Source organism: Anopheles marshallii, chromosome 2 (genome assembly GCF_943734725.1).
Source record: "Anopheles marshallii chromosome 2, idAnoMarsDA_429_01, whole genome shotgun sequence".
NCBI lineage: Eukaryota > Metazoa > Arthropoda > Insecta > Diptera > Culicidae > Anopheles > Anopheles marshallii.
The window spans coordinates 65,038,160-65,064,399 of NC_071326.1; the positions used below are offsets into that span (position 1 = coordinate 65,038,160).

General features: G+C 41.9%; 1 protein-coding gene across 1 annotated transcript; it reads right to left on the reverse strand.

Moving 5' to 3' along the window:
* Nucleotides 1-25,860, reverse strand: LOC128718407 (repetin-like). The gene is made up of 13 exons (XM_053812033.1): nucleotides 25,849-25,860; nucleotides 4,798-4,900; nucleotides 4,514-4,727; nucleotides 4,289-4,431; nucleotides 4,126-4,167; nucleotides 3,292-4,062; nucleotides 3,136-3,219; nucleotides 3,028-3,081; nucleotides 2,183-2,985; nucleotides 1,751-2,123; nucleotides 1,373-1,444; nucleotides 792-1,271; nucleotides 1-614 (listed from the first exon to the last, which is right to left on the reverse strand). Exons 1-13 carry the CDS (start codon nucleotides 25,858-25,860, stop codon nucleotides 1-3), a joined length of 3,765 nt encoding a protein of 1,254 aa, XP_053668008.1.
* Nucleotides 25,861-26,240: the final 380 nt, after the last annotated feature.

Genomic DNA, 26,240 nt, shown 5'->3' on the forward strand with positions numbered 1-26,240 from the left:
TTACTTCTTGCCTGGATTCTCCTGCTCGGTGTAAAATCGCCTAGCTGCCGGACGACGGGCACGAAGTCTACGCGAGCGATTGCGTGCACGCTGCAGTACCCAGCTTCCGTCAGGTTTCTGAAACAACCTTTGCGCCGGTAGTTCGTCCAATGACCGACCGAATCCTTCCGGTGGAGGTGGTGCCGGCCAATTAAAGTTCGCCGGCAAACCACTTTTCTGAGCGTGACAGTTCGGGATATAGAGTACCGGTATGAAACCCAAGTAACCGGCCGGTTGCTGTTGACCTTGTTGATTTTGCTGGTCCGCCGGGCAGTTGCAGGGTGCCTGAGGCACATTCGGTGGAGGATAAGGATAAGGAACGAAGAAATACGGATACTGCGATACGGCTATCTGATAATTCGGAGGTGGGGTATAGTTGTCACCACCGGATGACGATGGTGGAGATGAAGGTGACGAGGGTGGTGGCGAAGATGAGGATGATGATGAGGCAGGTGGTGAGCTAGTATCGATCGGCTTCGTCGGTGGATACACTCCAATTGCAGTACCCGGTGATCCCGGAACGGGCGTACTCGAGGTAGGCTGCATTTCTTCCGGAGGAGGCACGGTTGTTGGTCCTGTGGGAAAACAATAACCGTCAATACCTGCACGGACAGTTTCCAGCGGAAATTTTACATGCACTACTATTTTCTACACCCTTACTCCATCCCAAAGGCTAAAACACTATCAGGCTCCCAACACCAGCAAACGTTTCGGATGCAAAAAAGATGGTGTAAGTCATGGTGGCATACTACCTGGAGCGACGGTTGGAATCGAAATACTGGCGTTGTGCGTTAGCTGTGCACCTACTCCGACCGCTGTGTGATTAGCCTCGATTCCTGCGCCAACCGTCGTGGCGCTACTTACGTCGATACCACCGACCGAAACGTGCCCGGTATGATTAAGAGAGGTATCTATCAAACCTGCTTCGACGCCAACCGCTACACCGACCGTTCCTGCTACAGTCACCTGCTGCGTATCGATCATGTTCTGGCCACCATGCGACACATGTACGCCCTCTCCTGTCACCGTGACGTTTGACGTGTGCGTATGATCAATCATCGCACCCAGGATAGAAGCGGATGCATTCGCACCTGCAGTCGCCTGCACGCCGCTCGTCGAACCTATGGAACCGCCGATCGTGCCCGCTACACTATGGTTCGGTCCGGTATGGGAAGAACTCGCCATGCCACTAATGCCGGCTGTTGATATGCCCGCCCCTAAAGATATGCCACCTGCCATCGGATCGTGAACCGATCGATGGAAGATCATTCGTTAGTAGTAGTAAGTAGCGCAACAGGTGCAGTATGCAGTATACTCATCGGCAGGTATTTACCGTGCGATCCACCCAGGCCCAGCGATGTATGTAGTCCCCCATTGCCCGGCTTAAACCCAATCCCAATGTGTACTGGGTGTGTGCGGTGCGTGTGATGTGCATGTTTGTTGATCAGAGGTGATATGCATGTCGTAATGCATGTGCGTGTGTGAAAGGGTGTATGTTGGCGTGTGACGATCGTTTAAGAAAACGTGTAAAATGTTTGTGTATGATTAGTCACAATATCATTAGAATAAGGCATATAGGTAATATTCATGTTTTCCGCTATGACCCTACAACTGCCACCGAGCATTATAATGTATTTCATATTAAATTTTGTCGAATAGAAACTATACGTCGTAAGTGAAGGATCGTCCTTCCGGTTGTAACACACTTTACCTCCTTGTGGTGGACGTTGTCCCTGCCCTTGAGATTGGCCTTGCTGTCCTTGAGATTGGCCTTGAGATTGACCTTGTTGCCCTTGAGATTGACCTTGAGATTGGCCTTGAGTTTGGCCCTGCTGTCCTTGGGTTTGACCTTGCTGTCCTTGGGTTTGGCCTTGCTGGCCTTGGGATTGACCTTGCTGTTCTTGTCCCCAAGAAACTTGCACCTGTAAATTGTGCTCTTCCTTGTTACCGCTGATCGGTTTCTGGTGCTGTCCTTGATGTTGACCCTGGAACTCTCCTTGCGATATGCCTTGATGACTTCCTTGATGGCTGGTCTGATGCTGATTGTCTACTACCGGACCCTGATGCTGATGCTGATGCTCTCCCTGAATGATACATTTGTGGGAATATAGCAAAGTCCTTTCCCTTATTGCGTATCCCATACCTGATTTTGGCCGCTGTGTATTCCTTGATGACTTCCCTGATGTTGTCCCTGGTGTTGTCCGGAACTAATAGGTCCTTGATGTGATCCTTGATGTTGCCCCTGATGCTCTCCACTGGAGCCTTGATGGCTTCCTTGATGCTGACCCTGATGCTGACCAGAACTGATAGGACCCTCATGTGATCCTTGATGCTGGCCTTGATGCGCCCCGCCTTGAACGCCTTGATGGTTTCCTTGATGCTGTCCTTGATGCTGTCCAGAATTGACAGGACCTTGATGCGATCCTTGGTGTTGACCCTGATGCTCTCCACTAGAGCCTTGATGGTTGCCTTGATGCTGGCCCTGATGTTGTCCGGAGCTAATAGGGCCTTGATGTGATCCTTGATGTTGTCCTTGATGTCCACCACTAGAGCCTTGATGACCACCTTGATGTTGACCCTGATGTTGCCCAGAGCTTATGGGTCCTTGATGTGAACCCTGATGTTGCCCCTGATGTTGACCCTGCCCATGACCTTGACCTTGTCCTTGTTGTTGTTCTTGACCTTGACCCTGTTGTTGTCCTTGACCTTGACCCTGTTGTTGTCCTTGACCTTGATGTTGTCCTTGGCCTTGACCTTGTTGTTGTCCTTGTCCTTGACCCTGTTGTTGTCCTTGTTCTTGACTTTGGCCTGGACGTTGTCCTTGCCCTTGCCACTGACCCTGTCCTTGTCCTTGAACTTGTCCTTGATTTTGACCTGGACGTTGCCCTTGGCCTTGTATTTGTCCTTGTCCTTGAGATTGTCCTGGACGTTGCCCCTGTCCTTGCCCTTGCGCTTGACCTTGTGTCTGACCTTGCCCTGGTCGTTGACCTTGCCCTTGACCTTGTCCTTGAGCTTGACCTTGTCCTGGGCGATGTCCCTGACCTTGCCATTGGCCCTGATTTTGTCCTTGGTTTTGTCCAGAACCGGATCCTTGACCTTGTGCTTGCCCTTGTCCTTGCCCTTGCCACTGGCCTTGGCCTTGTCCTTGTCCTTGTCCTTGCCCTTGACCTTGACCCTGTCCTTGCCATTGTCCTTGGTTTTGTCCTTGCCCTTGCCACTGATTTTGCCCTTGATTTTGTCCTGATTGTTGACCTTGCCCTTGTCCCTGCCCTTGTCCCTGCCCCTGTCCTTGCCATTGTCCCTGTCCTTGTCCCTGTCCTTGCCCCTGTACTTGCCCCTGTCCTTGACCCTGTACTTGCCCCTGCCCTTGCCCTTGTCCTTGTCCCTGTCCCTGTCCTTGTCCTTGCCATTGAGTCTGGCCTTGTCCTTGACCTTGTCCCTGTCCTTGTCCCTGTCCCTGTCCCTGTCCCTGTCCCTGTCCCTGGCCCTGGCCCTGTCCATGCCCTTGTCCTTGACCTTGCCCTTGGCTTTGCCATTGCCCTTGCCCTTGGCCCTGTCCCTGCCCTTGTCCTTGTACCTGCCCTTGTCCCTGCCCCTGTCCTTGTCCTTGTACCTGCCCTTGTCCCTGCCCTTGTCCTTGTCCCTGACCCTGTCCCTGCCCTTGTCCCTGTCCCTGTCCCTGTCCCTGTCCCTGTCCCTGTCCCTGTCCCTGTCCATGTCCCTGTCCCTGTCCCTGTCCCTGTCCCTGTCCCTGTCCCTGCCCCTGCCCCTGTCCCTGCCCATTTCCCTGTCCCTGTCCTTGTCCTTGTACCTGCCCTTGTCCCTGTCCCTGACCCTGACCCTGACCCTGTCCCTGCCCTTGTCCCTGTCCCTGACCCTGTCCCTGTCCCTGTCCCTGTCCCTGTCCCTGTCCCTGCCCCTGCCCTTGCCCCTGTCCCTGCCCATGTCCTTGCCCTTGTCCTTGTCCCTGACCTTGTACCTGGCCTTGACCCTGGCCTTGACCCTGGTTAGATGGTTTATTTCCTATAATACAATTTGTTTACGTGAATATCTAGAATACAGAATGATCAATTACTTCAATTATACCTTGTGAACTGCCACTTCCACCGGTGCTTGGATATGTAGGTGCTACAAAATTTTGTGCAGAACAAAAATAAACGTGGTGCTATGACTATGTGCTTGCTATTTCGTGATACTAAACCTGCCGTGGTTCATTGCATCAATAAAACCAAACCACAAACATACTTACCCGTCGGTGTCGGTGTGCTACCACCTGATCCATCCGGACGCATCCCACCCGGAAACATGCCGCATCCCTTGGGAAGGTACAATTCCGTCCACGGGCGCAACTCACCCCGCCGTCTTTCCTGTGGTTCATCTTCCGAAATCGAACTACAAAAGAAAGTGGAACAAAGCAAGTTATTTGATCTACTGTTCGAAAACCATTTGTCGTTACCTATTCGAGAACACTTACTTGCTGTACTGTGTGGGAGCATCGACGAAAATTTCGACGGGTCGATTAGGTTCCACTACTCGGTAGCCATGTGTATCCGCCACGTAGTGTGTTACACGTAACTGTCCGTTGGGATCAATATACCCATAGCAACCGTAAGTGACACCGTCAGGACCGCGCGTTTCGTGATGAAATTGACCATTCGGTCCTACTTCGTAACCATACTGATATGAACCTGCAATAGAATGAAATTCAATAAGCAAATCTCTCGATATCAATCGTTCCTACTTTCAACTCCTACTTACTTGTATTGAAGTTTGCTTCATGATATTGGGTTTTGCCGGGTTCATCAATCGCCACTATAACTTCTTGCTCGGCGCTAATTATGGTGACAAGGACCATTACAATCTGTAACCAAGATAGACACCGAGAAAAATCAATTTTTGTACATTTCGTAGATTAACGCATTGTTTTTCAAATTCAAATAATTTTCATCTTATTATTTTGAAATCTCCAATCTCCGATATATCTATGACTGAGGAAGGAAGTTGAAACGGCAATATTTAAACATTAAACCACCAAAAGTTGAACCAATGCAAATGATATCACTTGCACTTGATAAGCTTATGTCTTAACTATTCTATTGCGAATTATTTGAAACAAACTAAATGAAGCATACAGTAATGTTTAACCTATTTAATTCAACTATCAATTAACGTATTACTGACGGTGACTGACAAAAGACCACAGTGGCTTCGTTTCAGCAAACTCAGCCCATTCAAAGTCTCATTCGAGACCTAAGTATCGCGGCATGAAAGATGTCCTCCAGAAAGCGCACGCTTTTCAAATAGTTACAATCTCCACATTCCTGCTTCCCGGCTGTTCGCAAATCTTACAACCTGACATTTTCCCTTCTCTTTCGGAAGTGACAGTTGCCGGTGGCGGGTTGTGTGGGATGTCCCCCCCTCCCGGTTGACATACAATTGTTTTCCTTGCGATCGAATCGCAGCGATGTCCTCGCCCCACGTGCGTTAGGCGCCGGCGTTTGTCAAGCCGTTTGTTCTGACAGCAAGTAAACCATCGGCATCCCAACGCACCACAAAAAACGTTGAATTACATTGTTCATCAACGCTGGGTATCAATACGGGTGGTAAATGGATGGTCCACAGTGAAGCATTCTCCAGCTTGTCTTTCAGTTTTGCTCATACCAACCGATTGTGTGGATTTTTTTGTCATTCAGTGAACAAAAACGGGCATACGTAAGCTTCGGCTCAAAAATCTTCTAACAAACGCACCGTAGCGTGTTGAACGAATTGAAGGGTTTATTTGTCTGATGATCGATAAGGTGTTGACAGCGTGAATCGAAACCGAAACAGTCTTTTTTGTGCGACTTTGAGCTATTCGTTGCACGATGCATTTGATGCCGGTGACGAAAAGTAACATAAAGTGCTTAGATAAAACGAAACTGTCCCATTCTCGGTGTTTACTGCACTGAATATCAAGGTGGAGTTCGATTCGAGGTTGATTTAGGTGTGAGAAAAACAATGGTAACATAAATTTATGTTTCTATTTATAATTTCACACATATATTAATATTGAAATCGATAATTTATAATGATTGCATGAACCTCAATGTAGCCAATATCACTCACAACTATTATAAACGAATTCTCACGAATGGCGTCAAGACATTTGTATAAAGTTAGAGGGTTGGTTTTCAACGTGTCGTTAGAGCTACTGTGTAATAGGATGCATTAAAATTGCGAAACAAGGACAACAAGAGTTCTTAAGAGTAGTTGTATCACCTCCTAAAACCAACCCTTTTAGTGTTGGAGTATTAATATTAAATCTGGCCAACAGATATGAGTCAATGAGTCAATAACATACATTTTTATTTTGCAGGGAATATTCCAAGGAGCGTATATCTAGCTTCATCCACCGGGTACGGTATGGAGTTTTTTGAGATTTATTGAGTGTATTTGGGAAATAGTGGATCACTTAACTATTGAAATATACTAGGGTACAAACTTGGTAATAAAAAGACTTGAGCCAATAACGATCAACTGCCGAAGCTGAGTGATTGATAATGATTAAAGTAGTGATTCATATAGCGATAGGAGGGATCCTAGGTGACTATACGACATAGCTCGTCGAAACAAATAAGGATTGATAAAAAAAAAAATAAATCCATCAAAAGTTAATCAAGAAAATTTTCAGAAATTATATTTTACAGCCAGCTTTTAAAATCATTTTGTACGAAAATTGCTTTACTAGGAAAATGAAAACTATTTCCAGTTGTCACTCCATATGATACTGAACCAGTGACACATCGATCGACTAAGGACATCACTCAAAGCCAGACGTTTTAAACTCGTTTGAAGTGTTTGCTTTTGCCCCACATGATTCGGTCCGTGCGTCGTAACTCCATTGCAACAGTTTATCCAGTACCAATGTCTCAAATCAACTTTACCTTCATCCCATTCAGCATTTCGGGACTCCGTACTTCCAACCGAATACCGGCTACCCACTAAAAGCACCACTAAAAAAAACCTTCAATCCTTTCGATGTGGCCATTTCTCGGCAGGATTGTCTTTCAACTTTGTGCGCTACTACTGTGCCGCCTTCATATTCGACCGACAATCTGGCAGCACACTTCAGACCCGTTTCAAAGTTTACACTCCCAGCAAACCCACGTCAAACGAGTGGAAAACAAAGTGGAAAATAAATGCAAACGCAAGCAAAATTTCGTAACCACCCCAAACGCAAAACATCGTTTTCGTTAATCCTGATCCCACCGCCGAGAAAACGCTTGATAGCATAATCTACCGGATGACTCTAACACTCACGTAAAGTTCCTTGTTTGGGATTTGTGTTTTTTCCCCTACCATAATCAACAGCTAGGCTAGGATGCGATTTGATGTAACCATTTGTTTGGTACCATTTCCAGGAAGGCAACACAAAATACCCGTCCATGCCGGATAAAAGGAAGGTGAATGTAATATGCAGAAAAAGGGACCTCTTTTAAAGTAGCTTGGTGAGATAATATGGTTTCAAATTTGATTGCACGATGGGTGCCATCGTTGGTCTGTGGGCGCTGGCACATTCAGCCTATTGCCGTGTCGGGTTCAACACGGGTGGTAAAACGAGTGTTTCAGCTGTAAAATGTAATTGAAACTGTTGGCGTAAATAATGATAGCGTTGCTTGAAACTAAATGAGTTGCAATTGGTGCTTTTGCGTGAAGTTTGTGGATGAAATTAATCTCATAAAACTGTACGACCATCAAAGTTGTGAAATTTCACAAGACTGTTTTGAGCAAATGTCGAGAACGGAAAAAGTTTCAATGCGAGTAAACAAGGTCTATTTGTTCAAAAGTAAACCTGTTAAACCAGTGTAGCTGGTGTATGATAGATTAAGTCCAATTTGAATCGAATCCAATCGAATCCAATATCCGAAAAATTCCTTTCTCGAGATAGTCGTTAACCCAGCCGTTCTAACTTTTAGTCCATTTAAACAAAGTTTATTATTTAAACTGTAAAATAGTAAAAACAGTGTTGAACTATAATTATTCTTTTCTTCCTGTGATGTGAAATTCAAACAATTGCAGAATCTCATATAAATTATAGAATTGGGAATAAAAGCGTTACAATCATTTACATTCATTTTAACCATTCTAACCATTTCGAACCCCTTTTATAAACATGTCGTATTTACGATTGAAGTTCGCGTTTCAACAAAACTAGACAGGGAAGTTAAGCTTATAAAAGAGTATAGGAGGAATTATATTATTGATGAAGACAAGATACATATTCAAAATACATCATATATGTGCTAAGTGCATAAATTCATCATTTATATTAGAAAATAAAACAAAAATATTTCAAGCCATGAACGAATAGTTATACACATTTGAACTTTAAACGCAAAAATGTAACAGCCATGTTTTCGTAGTTGCAAAAGGTTCTACCCTTCTAGATTAGGCAGGTGAATAAGGGCTTTTCTCCATAACGGCTCACTATCGAGCAGTTCCGTAACACCAAAACGCCCAAAAGTATGCAATAACTATTTCAAAGTCCCATTTTTAAGGTCAACATAATTGTTTTATTTTGTTTTGATTAAACTGTTTTTTTAACTGATGGGCACGTTACAAACAATATATACACATATTACAAAGGTCATTTATCAGCAAATGTAGAATTGTGAAACCTCAACAATTAAAATTATTAAAAAAGTATCTTACAAAGCAAAAATGATTAACGTAAGCAGTTAGAGGAACACACGATAAGCTCATTATTTTCAATAAGCTAAATCGAACATCGAAATATCAATATTTATCTCATTTACACATCTCATGATTTTATGTATCAAATGATAACAATCCACAAATTGAAAAACGCTCGATCATCGTTATCGAACTATCGTTTGTAAGCATCAATATCAACCACAGTAAACAGGCGGATGGCTTTTACGCTAGATTTCCTTCACCAACGTATGCTAGCACAGCATAAATAGCGCAGTGTTCGTCGTATGTCTCCTCCTTCATTCAATTACAATTATTCCTTGCAAAAGCACACCCATACGAAAGGTACGGTAAGAAATGGATCCGCTTCCTATCCGCAATACCACACGGAACATTTTAATTCAATTAATGTCTTGCACTTATCTCGTCGCCTTCGCCGGCCGCGTCACGGAGTAGCGGAGCCGGATGCTACGTGCTGATCCCGGTACAATCGCACGTTGCCCTTTGAGCCTTGGCGTTCTGTGGCATTGTGGACCTCCGCAGCGCAACGAAGAAGCGTCTTGTAACATGATTATGCTGCTATTTCTTTATCACCTCCAACGCATATGTGCTCGCTGTTCAGCAAAGGAAGCAAAAATCGATTCTTCTCATGCAACACCGTTGCGTAGCTGGCGGATGGTTAAAAAAGCATGGAACGAGTAGGCTCACCAAGCGGAAGGGTAAACACGGGACTGCATTATTTTGCCTCCAAGTGGTAAATAGCAAACGTTTAATGGTTACACTGTGTACCGAAAGACTACGACATGGTCATGTTTAATGCAGGTCGTATGCACGTCCTAGCCCTAGCCGCTTCCGTGTAGCAGCACAAGCATACAACTATTGCCAACTAGAAATTCACTAGAACCGAAACGGTAAGCTTTTTAGCGACGCTTAATTTGCTGCATTTTTCCTTTGTCTTCCACTTCGGGTCGGCTTTCGATAGAACTTTTTGTGCGTCGGTTCCAATTGGACATTCCTGCAACTCACACTGTGTCAGCGATTTTCACTGCCACTTTTCCTTCGCACCATATCGTGTTTTGTTTGTTCCCGGCTGTACAGTCAATGTGTAACAGCCCTCTGCGAGATGAAGTAATTGAATGTTCCGGGGTCCAGGGTTTGAGATTCTTGCCACCCTTCTGATGCTTGTCATTTTGTCGCTGCCAGCTTGTTCACTGTAATGACTCCGAACCGATGCTGCTGTTGCATCGATGAACATTCTCGGCATATTTTTGCTTGAACATTGCGAATAAGGTGAACACAAAATAGTGCAACAATAATTCCCATCACGGAGCGAGATTTTTACTTCATTATGACATATTTGCAGCAGAATGCTTTCGATATTGTTCAATACCAAACACATAATTCCATTTCCCTTTCGGTTGGAAGTAATCTTAATTGCACGGAACAAGTATGAAAACAAATGTTTTAAGCAATTATCCATATAATGCTCATCGGTAAACAGATTAATCAAACTGGAATTTTGTTATAATATGAAGCAATTAATATAAACACGACCAAGAAAAAAAGCACAGCTACCGGATGACCTACTTTACATGCTGAGCACAAACATTATTTCACAATTGTCGGTCGGACCCGTCGACTTTGCACAATTAGATCGCTAATTAGATTCCCTGGGAGCAATGGTCGATTCGGTTATGCTACCCAAGTTAAATAGAGAAAAAAAATTAATTGCTTCACATTCAACACTCAACCATCCAAAGGAAAAAAAAGAAACTGTTTTTGTTTGCATCATCATTTAGTTGCTAAACGGTAAGTCAAAGTTTTATATCTTCGTTTGCATTTTTTCCTAGCTCGGGAACAACGTTTTTCTTATGCACCCTGGATAAGGATTATCTACCCATTACATTGACTGAGGGGGTACCCATTACACAAAGATCTGCGGTGAACTTCCCATCAAACAAGGTTGATGCGTATGTCTGTTCGTCTGCCTTTCAAACCCCGGGATGGTATTGGGCAACGGGATCGCCGCCAAAAAAATCCCGTTGACTAATATCCAAACAACGTCGCCTACCGCACCAAACAGACATTGGCTAGGCGGTTCCGATTCACCAACGCCACGGCGGTGATGTTACTTTTAAGGTGTTACGCTTTACATGACGTAATGTCCACCACCAAAATCGAAACGCCCCACACACTAGCGCGAGCGAAACGTATGCAAATCTTTGTTTTGGTAATGCTTAGAAGACGAAAACGCCGGTATACAATGATTTATTGCGTAATTTATTTCATTCTGTCGCTTCACTGTATGCGTGTGTGTCAATGTTTGTTATGATTAATGCTTGAGATTGAAGTGAGGATTCTTGATCCGGCACTGAATGACAAACGGAGTGTTTGTAAATTAATATTTGTTTTAATTGTGCTTATATGCTTATGTTTATATTCATAACAAAATATAACAAAAGTATTCTAGTTGTCTAGTTGAACAAGGTATTGAGGTATGTCTAGAATATGCGAAACTATCTTATTCATGAGAGGTTTGACCAAGAGATGGAGAGAGGAAGAGAAATTCGATAACTCAAACCTAATAAGTCTGAAAAACTTAAATGTTGCTTGTAAAACATTGAAATTAAGCTTATTTTTGGATATTTCGATTGGATTGTTTTAGAACAAAGAACATATATGAAATACTGATTGATGTTGACCGATTAGAACCCAAAATATTTAAATTATACTATTTATCCCTTCGCAATCACGACTTTTGGAAAAACTTGTCACCTGTTTTTATTTCTTTCTTATAAAAGGTTTCACTGTGAAATTACAGATAAAATTACGATTTACGCTAGTTTTCCTTTAATTTAAATTCTATAACATCAAGTAGTATAATAGTTTTTAGCGATTTTACCGTAATAAAGTACGATCAGCTACTCCCAGCACTGGTTGGGCTAGACTGTTGCTTTAACAGCAATCAGCAATTTTTAACTTAAAGTACGAACTGCAAATACCCTGTCGTGCGTCTAGTGTACACAACATGCGTCACAATATAATATCCCTTTTTTACTATGATAAGAAAGCACGGTACGTGCCAAAGGTTGCCAAAAGCTACCGTCTAATCTTGTTACGCTGCTGATGTGCAAAGTTTCCCTGCAGCACCCGTTCGCCTTTGTTTTTGTCCTATATGTTTGACACGTAAGTCAATTATGCCATCCTTCTTGTTATTGGGTACGGATAGTCAATCAACAAAGCATATACTCAGGGAAAATCCAGCATCAAATAGGATAACGTTTGCAAAAGGTACGAGATAAAAACACATCAAAGCGTATACCTTACTGTCTTGGTATGTGAGATAGCGAGCATACCGATTGGTTTTGAGCAAATACCACAACCATTTATCTCAGGATCAGGTGGGATACGATTGCTTATATTACTTTCAAGATTTAGGTCGTCGTTCGTTGGTTGAAAGACAGCTTGATGCGAAGATGAACTAGTCATCAGTTCACTAGCGAAGTTGCGAGTTCCATATTTTGTCCCATCTGCCGTCAGCACTTCACAAAATTACAGTATAATTACCGGCTGAGGAATGAATGAATAATATATCAACATATAAGTTCTCTTAACCAGGTGTGATCCTACCTGTTGTTCCGACAATCTAAAAGATTGTTCCATTCCTATTACTCCTGCTTATATAGAAAATTTTGTTTTGTTTTGTAATTACTTCATTTGCTTCATTCAACTATTAAGTTTTAGGGCCATTATTTCCATTAGTATTGTTTACTCGTTGGGTATTTGTATAACGTATTACTTATGATATTATAACAGCATAATTTTATATATTTTCAACATTTATTACTATTTCATTTCGTGGTAACTTTAACTTAACTTTATACTGTATGTACTTTCAATTTCAAAAAAATATGTGTTACAAAAATATGTGTCTTCTAACAGCTTATTTTACAATATTAATAGCATCAAAGCACTGTGTTAATGTTCACATAATTTGTTATTTGCTTTGTGCCGTACCTCGCAAGCTTTACAATGCCAACTTCCCTCGAAACACACCCACCGAAAGGCACACTGGCAAGCAGCATAACGCAACACCACCGATTCCGTTCGCCGGTCGGTCGGTTATCCTTCACATTTATCTATATCACCGCATCTCTATCCACACGTTAAGCATTTGAAGTGGTGTCGTTCCATGTGTCTTCCTTGACTCGCCATCAGCACCAGATGCTACGCCAGTGTGACTAAGCAGCACCACCAATGTCCATGGGACGAGCGAAACTATATCCATTTATGTTCCCGGCTTCACACTCAAATCATCGCATTTTTATTATAATTCGCGCAAACCACACAGCACACCCTAATATGGACGATGCGTCTGATTTGTATCACCCCCGTGGGCTAAGTACATCTTCAGCTCTAGTTGTTTATTTACCCTCGAAAATAAAGTTTTATCATTGCATTAGATTCTACCGCTTGTCCGCTTTGAAACGCCTGGTAGACCTTGAATAAGCATTGCTGAAGAAAGACGAAACACAACCAACAGCCGTTCACAGCACTCAACAGATTCCCCAGATGATGTGCGTTCGCGCACCTTTACAGCACCAGTGCTGGATATGGTGGATGGCATTTGGCAAAAGTGAAATGAAAAATTAAAAACATCACCAACACTTCAGCCCGCAGACTGTGAACGATTCTTCCTAAACACCTTCCGCAATATTCGTCAGTATGGAACACCCGAAAAAAAAACAACACTCAGTGACCGGTACCGGTTACCGTGGTAACGATCTTGATTAAGCATCATATAAATTTGAGTAATTTGTCCTAAAGGTGATGCGGATTTGTGATGGTCATTCGCCATTCATGTCAGACAATTGCGATGATTCTGTGCGGTTCATTCTGCCCAACTCGAGTGCAATTTACGCGTGCTACTTCAGTAATTAGTGCACCGAAGATTTACGCTTCAAATTATTGCTTTTTTGGTTTGTCCGCTCGTCTTGAAAGCTTTTTCGATTGTGTGATCATTCTTCCCAGGGTGGTTTGCGGGCTCGAGCGAGCTTGCTGCTTGATCAAATAAATGGGAACGCGCCAAACATTTCGCATCAGTTTGGAGTTTTCGTTGTAATCTAATGCGATTAGTAGCACTGCACCCACCAAAACCCGAAGCGCCATCTCGCGGCAATTTTTTCGCCATATTTACGTCCGTTTGATGGTGGAATGGGATTTTTGTGCGCTTTCGCAAAGACACACCACGTGAGCCGTCGTCACCACCGATTGGACAATGATTGTCTTCGTAACGGCCGTACCCCCTACCTGATCGTACTAGCCCGGAAAAGGTTGAGCGCGACCGTAAAGCTCTAACCATTGCCATAAACCGGCTTAACTCGATGCGTTGTTTCATCGCGCGAAGGTGGATGGAATACGATGGGACGAGCAGACACAACATAACGGAAGTATGTGGCCGCACAACGCCCACCGTGGCATGGGAAACAATGCGTGAAACGTGCGTAAACGCGCTCGTCATCACACCACGCTACGAAACGATGTGAATTTGACACATGCTGTCAAAACGGATCGGTGGCATGGTGGAGGACAGCTGATGATAATTACAAGCGCGGGCTCAGCGCGCTGGAGCCAATAATTTAAATAATTTTCAATAACGCCGGCAGGTCGTTTGTAAAGCATTTAACAAAAGCTTGCCAACGGTAAGTGACCCAAAAGCTGTTGGGGAAGGGTTTCTTTGGTTCGCATCGAACTCCACGCGTTCCACGGTTGGAAGTGAGTAGTACTTTTTGTTTGTTTTCGCAAGTAGCCGATTCCCATCGGTTTTCCTGCTAGATACCGGCCCCCGGCACAGTCAGCTGATGCAGCCGAGCAGCACGTGGAGTATCTCATGGCGCGGGTTTTTTTTTTCTTCACCACGAGTTTGTGTTTCTTTGATGCCAATGTCAATGGGTCGTTATTGGTTGATAACACAACAGACAAGCAATTCATTTTCAATGGCAAGAGTTAATTGCAAAAATACCTTAGACACTTTTTTGAAGGTGAGTGGATTTTATACAAGAAAGAACACATGTAAATCGCCAAACAAATATACTTTTCTTCCAACATCGCCATTCATATTCTGAACGATAATCTAAAACAACATGCAAACGGTTCGATCTCCGAATTGACATTTTATTTCAGTTTTTCATCAGATAGTGTCTCGAGATTTGCTCCAAATGCCATCAAACCGAAGCTTCTCGCCATCATCCTGCTTCTATTAACTTAATGTCACGCCGGTTCATAACATATGAAAAATAACTTTGGCTTTTAAATGTGAAGACGACAAATGCTCTTCCGCGTTCTATCAAATGACATTTTTGCAGCCAATTTTTTATACAGGCATATTTGGTATCAATTTGATATAACCATCATTTACAATACATAGCAATCAAAATATTTTATAGGTCATAAAATATGCAATTAGATTTTATAGTCAAAGTCCCAAATAGACAATGATTTTTTTTGTTTACAAACCAATTTGAGTTTAATGATAAATAATTAAAATAAAATATTTACAATACATCTGTCACATCATAATAGTTCTAAATGCTGTGCTAAAATAATTTCACTTGTAAAATAAAAGTTAATGAACAAAAGAAACAAAAACTTTAATAAATATAGATAAAAAAAAAAACAATATACAAAAATGCAATTAGACGGAATTAGAAATTGAAAGAAAAGATCAATTCACTCACAAAGAATTTAAAAAAAATGGATCTAGTTTTTAGTTTTTTCTTAGTCAGTTCGAAATTTATCACAGTTTAGAAATCATTTTAAATTTTTAATTACTTTTAAATGAAACATTCTAAGCTTTATTTGAATTCCAGAAATCCATTGCAATTTAATAAATTAATTAATACTTAATACATAAACATCAAAGCAGTGAATATACAAACATTTCTGAAGAGTGGAAACAAAAAACGAAAAAAAAATACACTTTACAAATTATTCTTGTTGTGTAGTTACTCATGCCAGAAATAACATAGAGAGTTAATTTGACCTTTCAAGCCAAAATATTACGCCATAAATACAGCAAAACAGATTTTTGCACATCTAATTCAGCACCACCTTCAAAGTTTGCAGAACATCACGCTAATTAGACCAACGGTGAGCTCCAACTATCGCACATCATTTCCCACGCCATTGCGGCATGACTTCATCCAACCGCTCAATGCCCAATCAGCAAGGTGTGATAGTAAAATCCTTTCTAAAATATTTGCTCACCGCGTTAGGATCTGTGCACTGTGCCGCAAAAGTGTGCACAAAACAAGCCCGGTGCAGTAATGCGTTCCGGATTTTCGACACCCATCGGATCGATCGATGCACAAGGGTACGCACCACGGTCTCGGATGCGCTAAAATTCATCCATGCCGATCCCAACCGGTTGCCGTGTCCGCACAACCCGAGCTGCCAAACAAACGCGACGCGCGACGTATTTGTTTCGATTGCATAATTGATTTTCACGCTGGCAGTGTGTGAGCGTGCCCAAAGCAGAGAGCTTGTTCACCACAAATCCCGCATCTTCCAAGCGGTAAAAGTACCGCAATAGATACCACCTTCAGATGCGTTTGAGCAGGGTAAGACAGATAGAGAGAGAGCTACATCCCAGCATAAAAAATATCCGAAGCAGAAGAATGAGAAGCTGAAAAAAAAGACTATCACAGTCCAATATCATCAGCCGCGACTTCGCCAACTGAGTGGCATCTTCGATGTTTCACCTACTGGCATTGCTTGTTTATCGTTCCGAACGCAAACCCCGCCGAAAAATTTGAATCTGACCTCGGTAACATCTTCAGGCGCTAGCTGAAGTGTCATCCTACCAAGTTTAATGTGCCAGCAGGCAGCAGCGCTGGTGTCGCTGGTTTGTTGAAACCCGGATCGAGCAAGATGCCAACCAGACCAGACCAAACACAAGGGGGAAAAAGGAAGGTCTAGCCAAATGTCGCACCGACCATGTTTTCGGCCTTTAGCCGTTAGCTCCCTTCTCTCACCGCCGGCGGGAATGGCGTAACGCCGAATGGCACACGCGGTCGCTTATCGAATCTCCCCCCAAAACACTTCCGTACGCATCACCGCATCACACTGCCCCCTCGGTTTTGTGTTTGGTGTATTTGATGTTTGTCATGCTTTATTACCGGTGGTCCAGGTAATATGTTGACCTTTTACCCCAAAAACAACACCAACACCACACCGATAACTGTGTTGCTTGCAGCTCTTGCGCCACTTCTATTGTCTGGAACACTAATTAGTAACCCTGCGCAGATCGAATCAGCTGATCCAACTAACCTTCAAGAAATCACTTACCAGCGCTGACGCTAAATAACGCCATCTACCGCACGGTGACATACTGACAGCAATCAATCAGCCACTGTTGTTACGCCCTTAGCTTGTCAACACACGTAGGGGTTCGGTGCACAAACAAAGCCGCAGCCTCAAACGACGATGCCGTTCTGGCGAGAATCAAGTGCACTACTTGCGTGAGCAGAAGCTACCGGATCTTGCGATTGCACGCTGCACGATCGTCACTTTCCACGAACCCGCTTTTCCCACACAAAACTGATCTGCCCTCCCTTGCTGCACACTTACACACTGATCTGTAGCGTTAGAGAAGAAATAAAAAAACGACTCTGGAAGCTTATATTTGTTGATCTACGCTAAAGGTGGGTGAGGCTCATGTATATGACGATCGGCTGAATGGCTGGAGGTTGGGTAGGCGGCCCACGGATTGCTTAGATTGAAGATTCGCACATTCTTTGCACTCACACCGCACTGAAAGGTCCGGGTATTACGGTCTCGTACATCATGTAACCCAACCACACTAGAGCACACCTAGATCGTTACCTATGCTTGGACGCGGTTTTTGGGTAGCTGTTGCCGTCGGATTTGCCACACCGAAGCTCTACACAAGCTGTGTATGTCGCACGCAAAGCACCACTTCACCACCGCACGCAACACGTCGGACGCCCTTGAAAAAGCAGGATGAGCCCCCCAAAATGGCAACCGAATCCCACGATCCGGCCGACTTAGGTTGCGAAAAACGACTGCATCCTATGCGCCCGGTAGCTGCGCTTTTTATATCCTACAGGAAGAACACCCCGAGTTCCAGAGTGAAACCCGTATCCCGTATCCTGTGTTCTGTCGCAAAGCAGATAACGAAAAAGCCAAGAACTCACACACATACGCGCGCGCTAAAGGAAAAGCTCCGAAGCCGCAACGCACGTACGGATGCTGCGCTGGGAAATGTGAGCACTCGCCGAGAAAAGATACGCGATCCGCACGACACGACCGTTACACCGTCACTGGCGGGAACATGGGCAACGTTTCGATTTTAAAACTGCCACTATGCGGTGTGCGGCCCACGTTTCGCGCTGCCAAGACGATCCAACGTAACGCACCGAGAACTCAACGGTTGGAGCAGACGGTGAAGCTCTCACGCACCTTAAACGCTGCAGCGTTATACCGTTGCGCTCGGAAGCGTTTCAGTTAGCGAATGAGTGCTTTTCGTTCGGATCGGTCACTCACGATCGCGTAAACGATGCATGCCTTATGTTGTGGAATGGATCCAGTAGGCGATGGTTCAATCTTGCAGAAGCTTGGTGTGGTCCTAGACCAGTCGTCGGTTTAGTAACGATCTTTGAGTGATCATTTAGGAGATAAAGAAAACAAGCCTAAGTTTATGTAAAACAATTCACTGAGCTTTAGTAATTGTCGGCAGTTATTAATTATTTTATTGACACGCGTTTAAAATTATTATAATGTGGAAATAATGGAGTTAGAAATTGTATCCCTCGAACACTTGTTACACAGGTACAGTTATTTGTTAGATAAATTTATTGTGCTTTTTAATATTTAAATTATGCCAGCTTTTAAAATTAAATATTTTAAATTAACTATTAACTCCATTAAACTTTGTTTGATACAAACGATTGACGCATGATTTCTTATCTCGGCATCAATTGATGACAGAGTTCATCAATATATGTCTCGTAGCAACGAAAAATTGACAGTGCGTGTCAATTTAAATCAATTTTTGTCTCATGATCACCAATTTTTGTTTCAAATAGTAAAATAAGAAGAAAATTCGAAATACCTCACATATATGGAATATTCGATAGAATTAGATCAGTAAAAACATGAAAAACAAATTAAAGTTGATGTTATGTTTAATTAAGCGTAAACGAACACAACTGAAATTCAAATTGAATCTCACGTGCTTAATTGAAAAACCGGCAGAAAAAAAAAACATTTTTTATTCAAGAAGAATGATCAGGCCGTAATGCAAACAACTAAAGGTAATTTACTCTAAGATACAATACGATTGAAGACATTTCCTTCTCCAAACAGAGATAGGTCACCTTATCCCGGGTTAAAAATATTTGATTAACAATAAAATTCAATGTTTTACTTAGATTCATAAAATAAAACATTTTATTCACAATATTTATTTCATTTATCAATTAAATAATAACACAGAAAATGTTGTTTGATATTGTGTACATACAAAAGATCATGAATAAGCGACAAAATTCGTGACTCAGAGACAAAAATTGGTGATCATGAGACAAAAATTGATGCCCACTGTCAAAAAATGATGATTGCTAGACAAAATTTACTGGCAACGACTGTATTATACTTCATCGATTCACAAGAAAAAGGATGAAATAAGGATGGTTTACAGTACCATTAACCACGATTAGTGTCGATAACAGCTTTGGAATCTGATACCACAGTTTCCCTGGGAAAGCTGGCCGCTCTCTAATTTACCACCTCTCGGTGGTAAAACTCTCTAATTTATTCAACTAACTGGACTCTCATGGTGCTGGAAGTTCAATTAGTATCCTTTTCAACTGCTCCCCATACTGTATAGTCCATCGGATGAAGGTCCGGGGAGTTGAGAGGTCTAACATTTGGATTAGTTTAGGACATAGTTTTAGAAATTCTTCGACAACCATTTTTGTTTTTTCCGTAGGTGTGACAAGGAGCGGAATCCTGCTAATACACGTAAAGTATTATCCATGGTTTAACTGTGATATTCAGCAACTCCAAGGCAACAGTCATTACTTTTTTATTCTGAATGGCCGGCGCATATCATTATGATACTAGTGATCCTTTCCATATTTAGGGGGAGGATTCGCTCGTCTCTCCTCTCTGGTATCTTCAATTAGATGTTTTTACACTATTTTAGATGTAAAAAACATTAAAATATTAAAATATTGCACTGTTTGGAGAAGGAAATGTCTTCAAACGAGTGTGAATTGTATCTTAGATTATGCTACCTTTAGTTGTAAGCAATACGGCCTGGCCGTTCTTGTTGAATAAAAAACAACATTAAAATATTGAAGATAGTACGTAGATACCACCAAACACTATAGGTAAACAAACGGAAATAAATATTTGCCCTAATTTAGCTCGAATATTCTATACGTAGTTACAAATCTTTCCGAATTTATCTGTTGAACGCGCAGGTTATAAAACATATAACGTCGTAGTCTGAAATCGATCACATTACGCAAATATTGGTAAGCATTTGTAATTTCGGTCGAGGGATCACTAGATTCAAAATGTATGGAACTAAGTTTTCTATTTAGAATGGCCCTAAGTCTGAAAATTATAATATTTGTCTGCCGTTTTAAGAATGGAATCAATTAAACTGCAAATAAGCTTATGTAATATACTGCATTCTTTTTATGTTGAAAAGATTCCAGTCTAAATCAAAAACACTCAAAAGGAAAAGAATGACTACAATAAAACATAATCAACAATATGTTATATTCTGATTCTAACATAACATAGTTTTTCATTTAACTCACTCACTGAGTCGTGCATCTTTGACATGATCTAGTTCCAACTTTTAAATCTGACACTAACTCATTGGCTGCCTCTATACAGCTCACAACACTTTATGGTCATACCTTCCCTTGGAGGATGGTTTCAACTCATAAGTAGGCGCTATTCACTGTCCAAATTACCGTCACTCAAATGATTAGCCGCAATCTTCACTTCACCCATTTGAAATCCATCCAACGTGCGAGAGACGCTTCCACCGGCATTTTCGGATCTTTCATTCAAATGTGCAGAGCTTGTTTGTGTATTAGCAAACGAAACGTTTACCTCTGGAGCCGCGATCACGCAGTTTTTATTACGGATTTTTGGAGGCGATTTTACGCGAGTGGGTGGCTACGGTAAGGTCAGTGGACAAATAAAAAAATATATATACTGGTTCGGCTTGCAACCATTTGAAGGAAATATGTATGCAGCCGGGATGTAAGCTGCACACACTGGACTGCTTAGTGGCGAATTTCATAACAAAACTGTCAATAAATTTCAAATGAGCCGGATCGCTTTCAAAGCGGCTGAGATGCTAAACAACAGAAGCGAATGAAGTTCCTGGAAAGTTCGATAAACTGTTAGATAAGCGATACAAAGTACTTTCTAACTTAATATTTGGAGTAGTCAGAGTGTACGTGTCTAAGTTTGCAACAAGTTTAGAGATAATCATTGGTGATGAAAAGATGCTTTAAGTTCCAAATTTCCCTTGTTCTGTATTCTCTTTTCGTTAGTTATACCTTTTTGTTTCATCATTATCTCCTTTATTTTCCAATTAAACTTTCAATACATGATTTATGTAGAGTAGTTTTTCCCTTTCTTCATTGATGCTTGCTCGTTTTGTTTTTTACTGTCAATATAGAGTTATAGGTGGTATAATTACATTATATGTAAGATAATGTAATGTCATACCCGAACCACACAACCTTGCCCAACTGACAGTTACGCCAATGTCAGTTGGATGAGCCGCGCAAGGCTCTAAAACAGACACTCCTCATCTGATCTCAAAGGAATAAAGAGCTAGTTTAATAAAAGGGACCCCCACGACTTATTATTATAGTAATCGTAAAAATAGATTTCCTTATTTATTATTGTGTTTAACTTTCGAATAAAGTAAATGTTGAGAAAACATAAACTAAACAAAAAGTAAACCAAAAGAAAGGAAGTTACATGAACTGGGGTAAAATTTACTCAAAAAAATACAAATAGCTCAAAACGCATAAAATAATAAAGCATAAACTAAAAGGACATAACAAAATTACAAAAGAAAATAGAAGATAACGCTAACATCATACAGATTCATCGTGTGCAAACAGTAAGTACACCAATTTCGCACTGTCACTCTTGCCTGGGCCAATTGGATCATTAAAAATAGCTTTTAATTTTATGATTAAACGGTGTTTAAGGCGACACGCACCCCCGCCATACCGTTTCACTGACCTGCGCATGTGGGTGGCTCCATTGGAGAACGATTTTCCCACACCCCGGCGTCAACATTTCGCGCTGCCGGTACCGTGACGCAATGAGTCATCGTCGCTTGAAAGATTTGGAATTCGTACATGAATGGCAAATCATTTGACGTGCCTATCTATGCATTAATTCTTACGCTACTTCTGCCACACCGAACCCTCCGCTACAACACACAAGAATACACATCCTCCCGGTAGCGCCCACGAACGAACGGGATGATGATACGACCGAATCGAAACCAAGCGTTGGCGTCCGTTGGCAGCGGTCATTAAAAAACGGTTTTCCAACGCGAGCGCACCATCGTTCTAGCGTGAGTATTTCTACTTTTACCACGGATGTTGTCGTTCAATCGCACGCTAACTATGCAATCTACGTCAATTAATATGACCACGAGTCGGATGCTGATCGTGGAACGCGCACAAGGACTCGCTCGTGGCCGCGGCCGTTCACGGTGACGCGCGGGGATTAAAATGTAGGCTCGCAATGCTTCTTTTAAATCCACATCCCTTGGGGCGTGTAATTATTCCTCTAAATTACCCCATTTAAAATCATATCGTCTTCGGCAGGTGCGCGTAGTGTGCGTTACGAAGTAACTTCCCTCGGCGTTGTGACGCTTCTGCTAGAATGGAAGTAAACAAAATAAAAATAATAAATAAACAACATGCGATACGCCGGGCTGCAGTTGCGTTAGTACTGGACTAGCTCGTTCTGGTACATCCTGAAGTTAAGCGACAACAGGCATTAATTAAATAATGTCTACAACATTCAGCCAACCGCTTGCAGTTAGACCTACCTTGGCAAACCCTTTACCAAAGCATAAAGCGATAACACGCACGATTCATTCGCTCAGAATGTTACTTTTCGACTGGTTTTTTGCGTTTACTTATATTTTACGGACCATTTTATTTTTCGTACCCTCTTACTGGGACTTCCCCAGGGAGATAGTAATGGTGGCAAATCTATAAATCAAGTCTCCTGCACTTACACCAAGCTCCGAACGATCGGATTATCCGCTCAATTAAACTACACCTAAAGGTTAGGAACGGCTTTAGCATCACTGGACGGTTACTCTAATCAGCAACTTCTAGCCGAACGGAAACCCGACTTCCCACTTTACAAGATTGAGCTGATCGGTAGCAGCCCATCTGTCCTGGGTGGATAGCAGGATAGAGAGACCCCCTCTATGCAACCAGTGCGCATCAGAACACTGCTACCAGATTGAACGCCCGATAAGCGGGCATCTGATTGACACCAAGCAAGCCATGCAAACGAGCGTGCAGAACTGCAGATCAGTTCCAACAACTGCACGCCAATCGAAAGTCCTCAGAATGGACAGAGATGGGCAGCGATCTTCGCGAAGATCCCGCGATCGAGCGTTCTGTCTACGGTACGCTACTTCCGTTTCAATCCGACCAACCCATCCCTGCACAGCCTTTGGGGAAGTGGACAGTTTCGGAACGAACCCCTTCACCGTTGCTGGTTGCTCAGGGACGTGTCGTTTCATATTTTCAACTGCCGACCTCCGTGATTGATGCAGCGCTTCATGAATCCATTACCATTCGCCAAAAAGTGGACGAGTCCAAACATTCACTTTGCGCCTACCATCCCGACGATCCGGTCCGGTCGGAGCATGCAAATGGAATCGGTTAACCTTCCTTTTGCTGTTTGGATAAGAACGAGCATTGGGTTAAAAGTGTTCAAACAGCTGTTTGCCTGGTCATTTATATGTATTCCTTAGGATGGAGATCATGAATCGATGTTTTACCTGGTTCAATAAACGATATTTCGCGAGTCATGGAAGCTCGGTACAATAGTTGTTGCTACATGCTTAACCTTTACCGTCGTTATTGAATTAGGCACTTGAATGTAAATTTTAATCCGGTTTGTGTTAACAAGGGCTCAATATAGCGCTGTATAATTAATGATCAATGTTTAGGCGAATGTGTTGTTTTTCCTCCCATTCCATCCCTTTATTTTTCCGTAATAGCAATCATTAATATATTTAATTTATACACACCTTTCGCACTAGAACTACCGGACCAGTCATTTTTACTGGAATGCTTCATTTTCATTTAATTAAATTTTGAGATAAAACCATTCTACCATAGCTGTTGCATGACTTTTACTTATCTTTTTTGTACTATAAACTCAAAAGCGTATTAAAAAATAATCCAGGACATGAGAATTGTGTATAAAATGACCATCAATGAAAAACGCTTAACACGCTGGGTAGCTCTAGTGTTAATTATACTCAAAAAAATTCTTTGAAAGAATTTTAAAGTTTTTCTACGAATTGAATCAATGAAGAAAATATTTTAGGTACACTTCGCTGTAAATCTATCAACAATCACTGCGGCGAGTAACATTTCACACTTAGTCACTGCTTCTTTTGACTGCTTCTACACATTCCGAAAATGTATTTGAGAAATAAATTGGCCATCTGTTAGGATGGAATGCTGACAGCATTTTTGTAATTGATTGCAATATGCAAATGATTTATAGAGACTTTTTTGTGGACTTACTTAGCTTACTCATTTAAGGACAATTTGCTGCAACGATACCCAACACAATTTTGGCCCTTAACACTCCATGAGATGAATTTAATAACTTTACACTAGAACGACCAAGCGCATTAAGCGTTTTTCATTGATTTATTGATCGTTTTCAAAAAAAAAATCAGAAACCTGCAATTAAAGATGTATGAAGACTTGGTTCATTTAGAAATGGGGCACTTTGTTGCAATGATTTTAAATCCCTCAGGTTGTCCAATTTCTGCACAATTTCGTTTTTAATCTACCGAAATGTTCGGCATGCAAGAGAAGAAGTCCATCAGCGTCTAAATCCAAAAATCCAAAATCCATCAGCGTCAACTCGGGAGTTGACAAAACGGTTCAGTTTGCCTTTATCGATTGTTGCGCGAGCGACTTAAAAGCGTAGACTTTGGCGGCTGCCCCCAACTAACTAAGCGACTAAGTGGAACTGTTAATCGTCAACTGCGAATGGAAATTCATCGGAAAATCAAGGCTAATCCTAACACCTGCACTGTACGACGAACCCGACGAACCCGAGTAGGAAGGTGCTGCAATTGTACAACGACAATGGAATAAAATTCACACCAAAACACCTGAATCTACCCAAGTGACCCATGTTCTGTACAATACAGGGATATTGCGCAATAATGAAACTGAAATTGAAGAAAAAGGGAATGGTAACTAAGGACATTGGATGAATGAAACATTGGTGGAGTTTAATGGGCAAAACAGTGACTGAAGCTGAACCAGATGGATGAGCAGTATCAACAGCAAAGTCCGAGAATTTTGACGCAAAAAAGATGAATATTTATTTATTTATTTATTTATTTATTTATTTATTCCATGACGGCGGCGTTTGCCGTATTATCAACAAAGTGTTGAGTTTATACAAATCTTTCAAATTTTACAAGGCAAAAAATTATGAATAATTTTCATAATAATTTTTGTAATATATTGTATAATAATAATAATAAATATATTTGCGTACGTTTGGTTACATACTAGTGTAGTTGCAATGTGGACACATTGTGCATGACTTGCGGTCTAAAGTGAATAATATATTATGTTATTACCTCTGTTTCATTCTTAGTCTCTGTTGCAATTGAAATAATGGTAAAAAAAGATACACGCGTTTCAAAGTGCCCCATTTCTAAATAAACCAACCTTTAAGCTCCTTGCAGGCCTTGAGCAAGTTGGGGGCCAATTGATAACTCGACAACCACGCTAGGCCGTACAATTCCTGACTTACCTTGACTATCATTTACATCAGGATAGTCAGTGCGAGGGCACTATCCAAATTGCATGTGTGCGGCGAAAGATGGTCACTTCTACCACTAAACCGTCTACCACCCTGAAAAGTCAAAGCTATGACGACGACGGTCTTTTATTAATAACTAACTCCTACAGCAAATGTATCTGCCTTAGCAAATTAAACAAAAAATACTTCATCCCAGAACATCTCTAGCAGCTCTAGCATAGAGAATTTACTGAACCTAAGTGATTGTTTATTCAAATCTTTAACAAATTTGTAACAAAATCAAAGTTTCACACTAAAATTCAACAAATAAGGGTCATTCCGCATTCTAGGTCATCCTTTGTGGATAAGATTCCTTAATATGAAACCTTTCTTCTGTTGTTATT

Bases quoted from the DNA above. Each gene is read 5' to 3' on its own strand.
- LOC128718407 (XM_053812033.1), bottom strand. The intron at 4,168-4,288 runs GTAAGTATGTTT...AAAATTTTGTAG, and splicing joins TAGCACACCGACACCGACGG to CACCTACATATCCAAGCACC. The intron at 2,986-3,027 runs GTCAACGACCAG...GTCAAGCGCAAG, and splicing joins AGGACAAGGTCAAGGGCAAG to GGCAAGGACAGGGGCAACGT.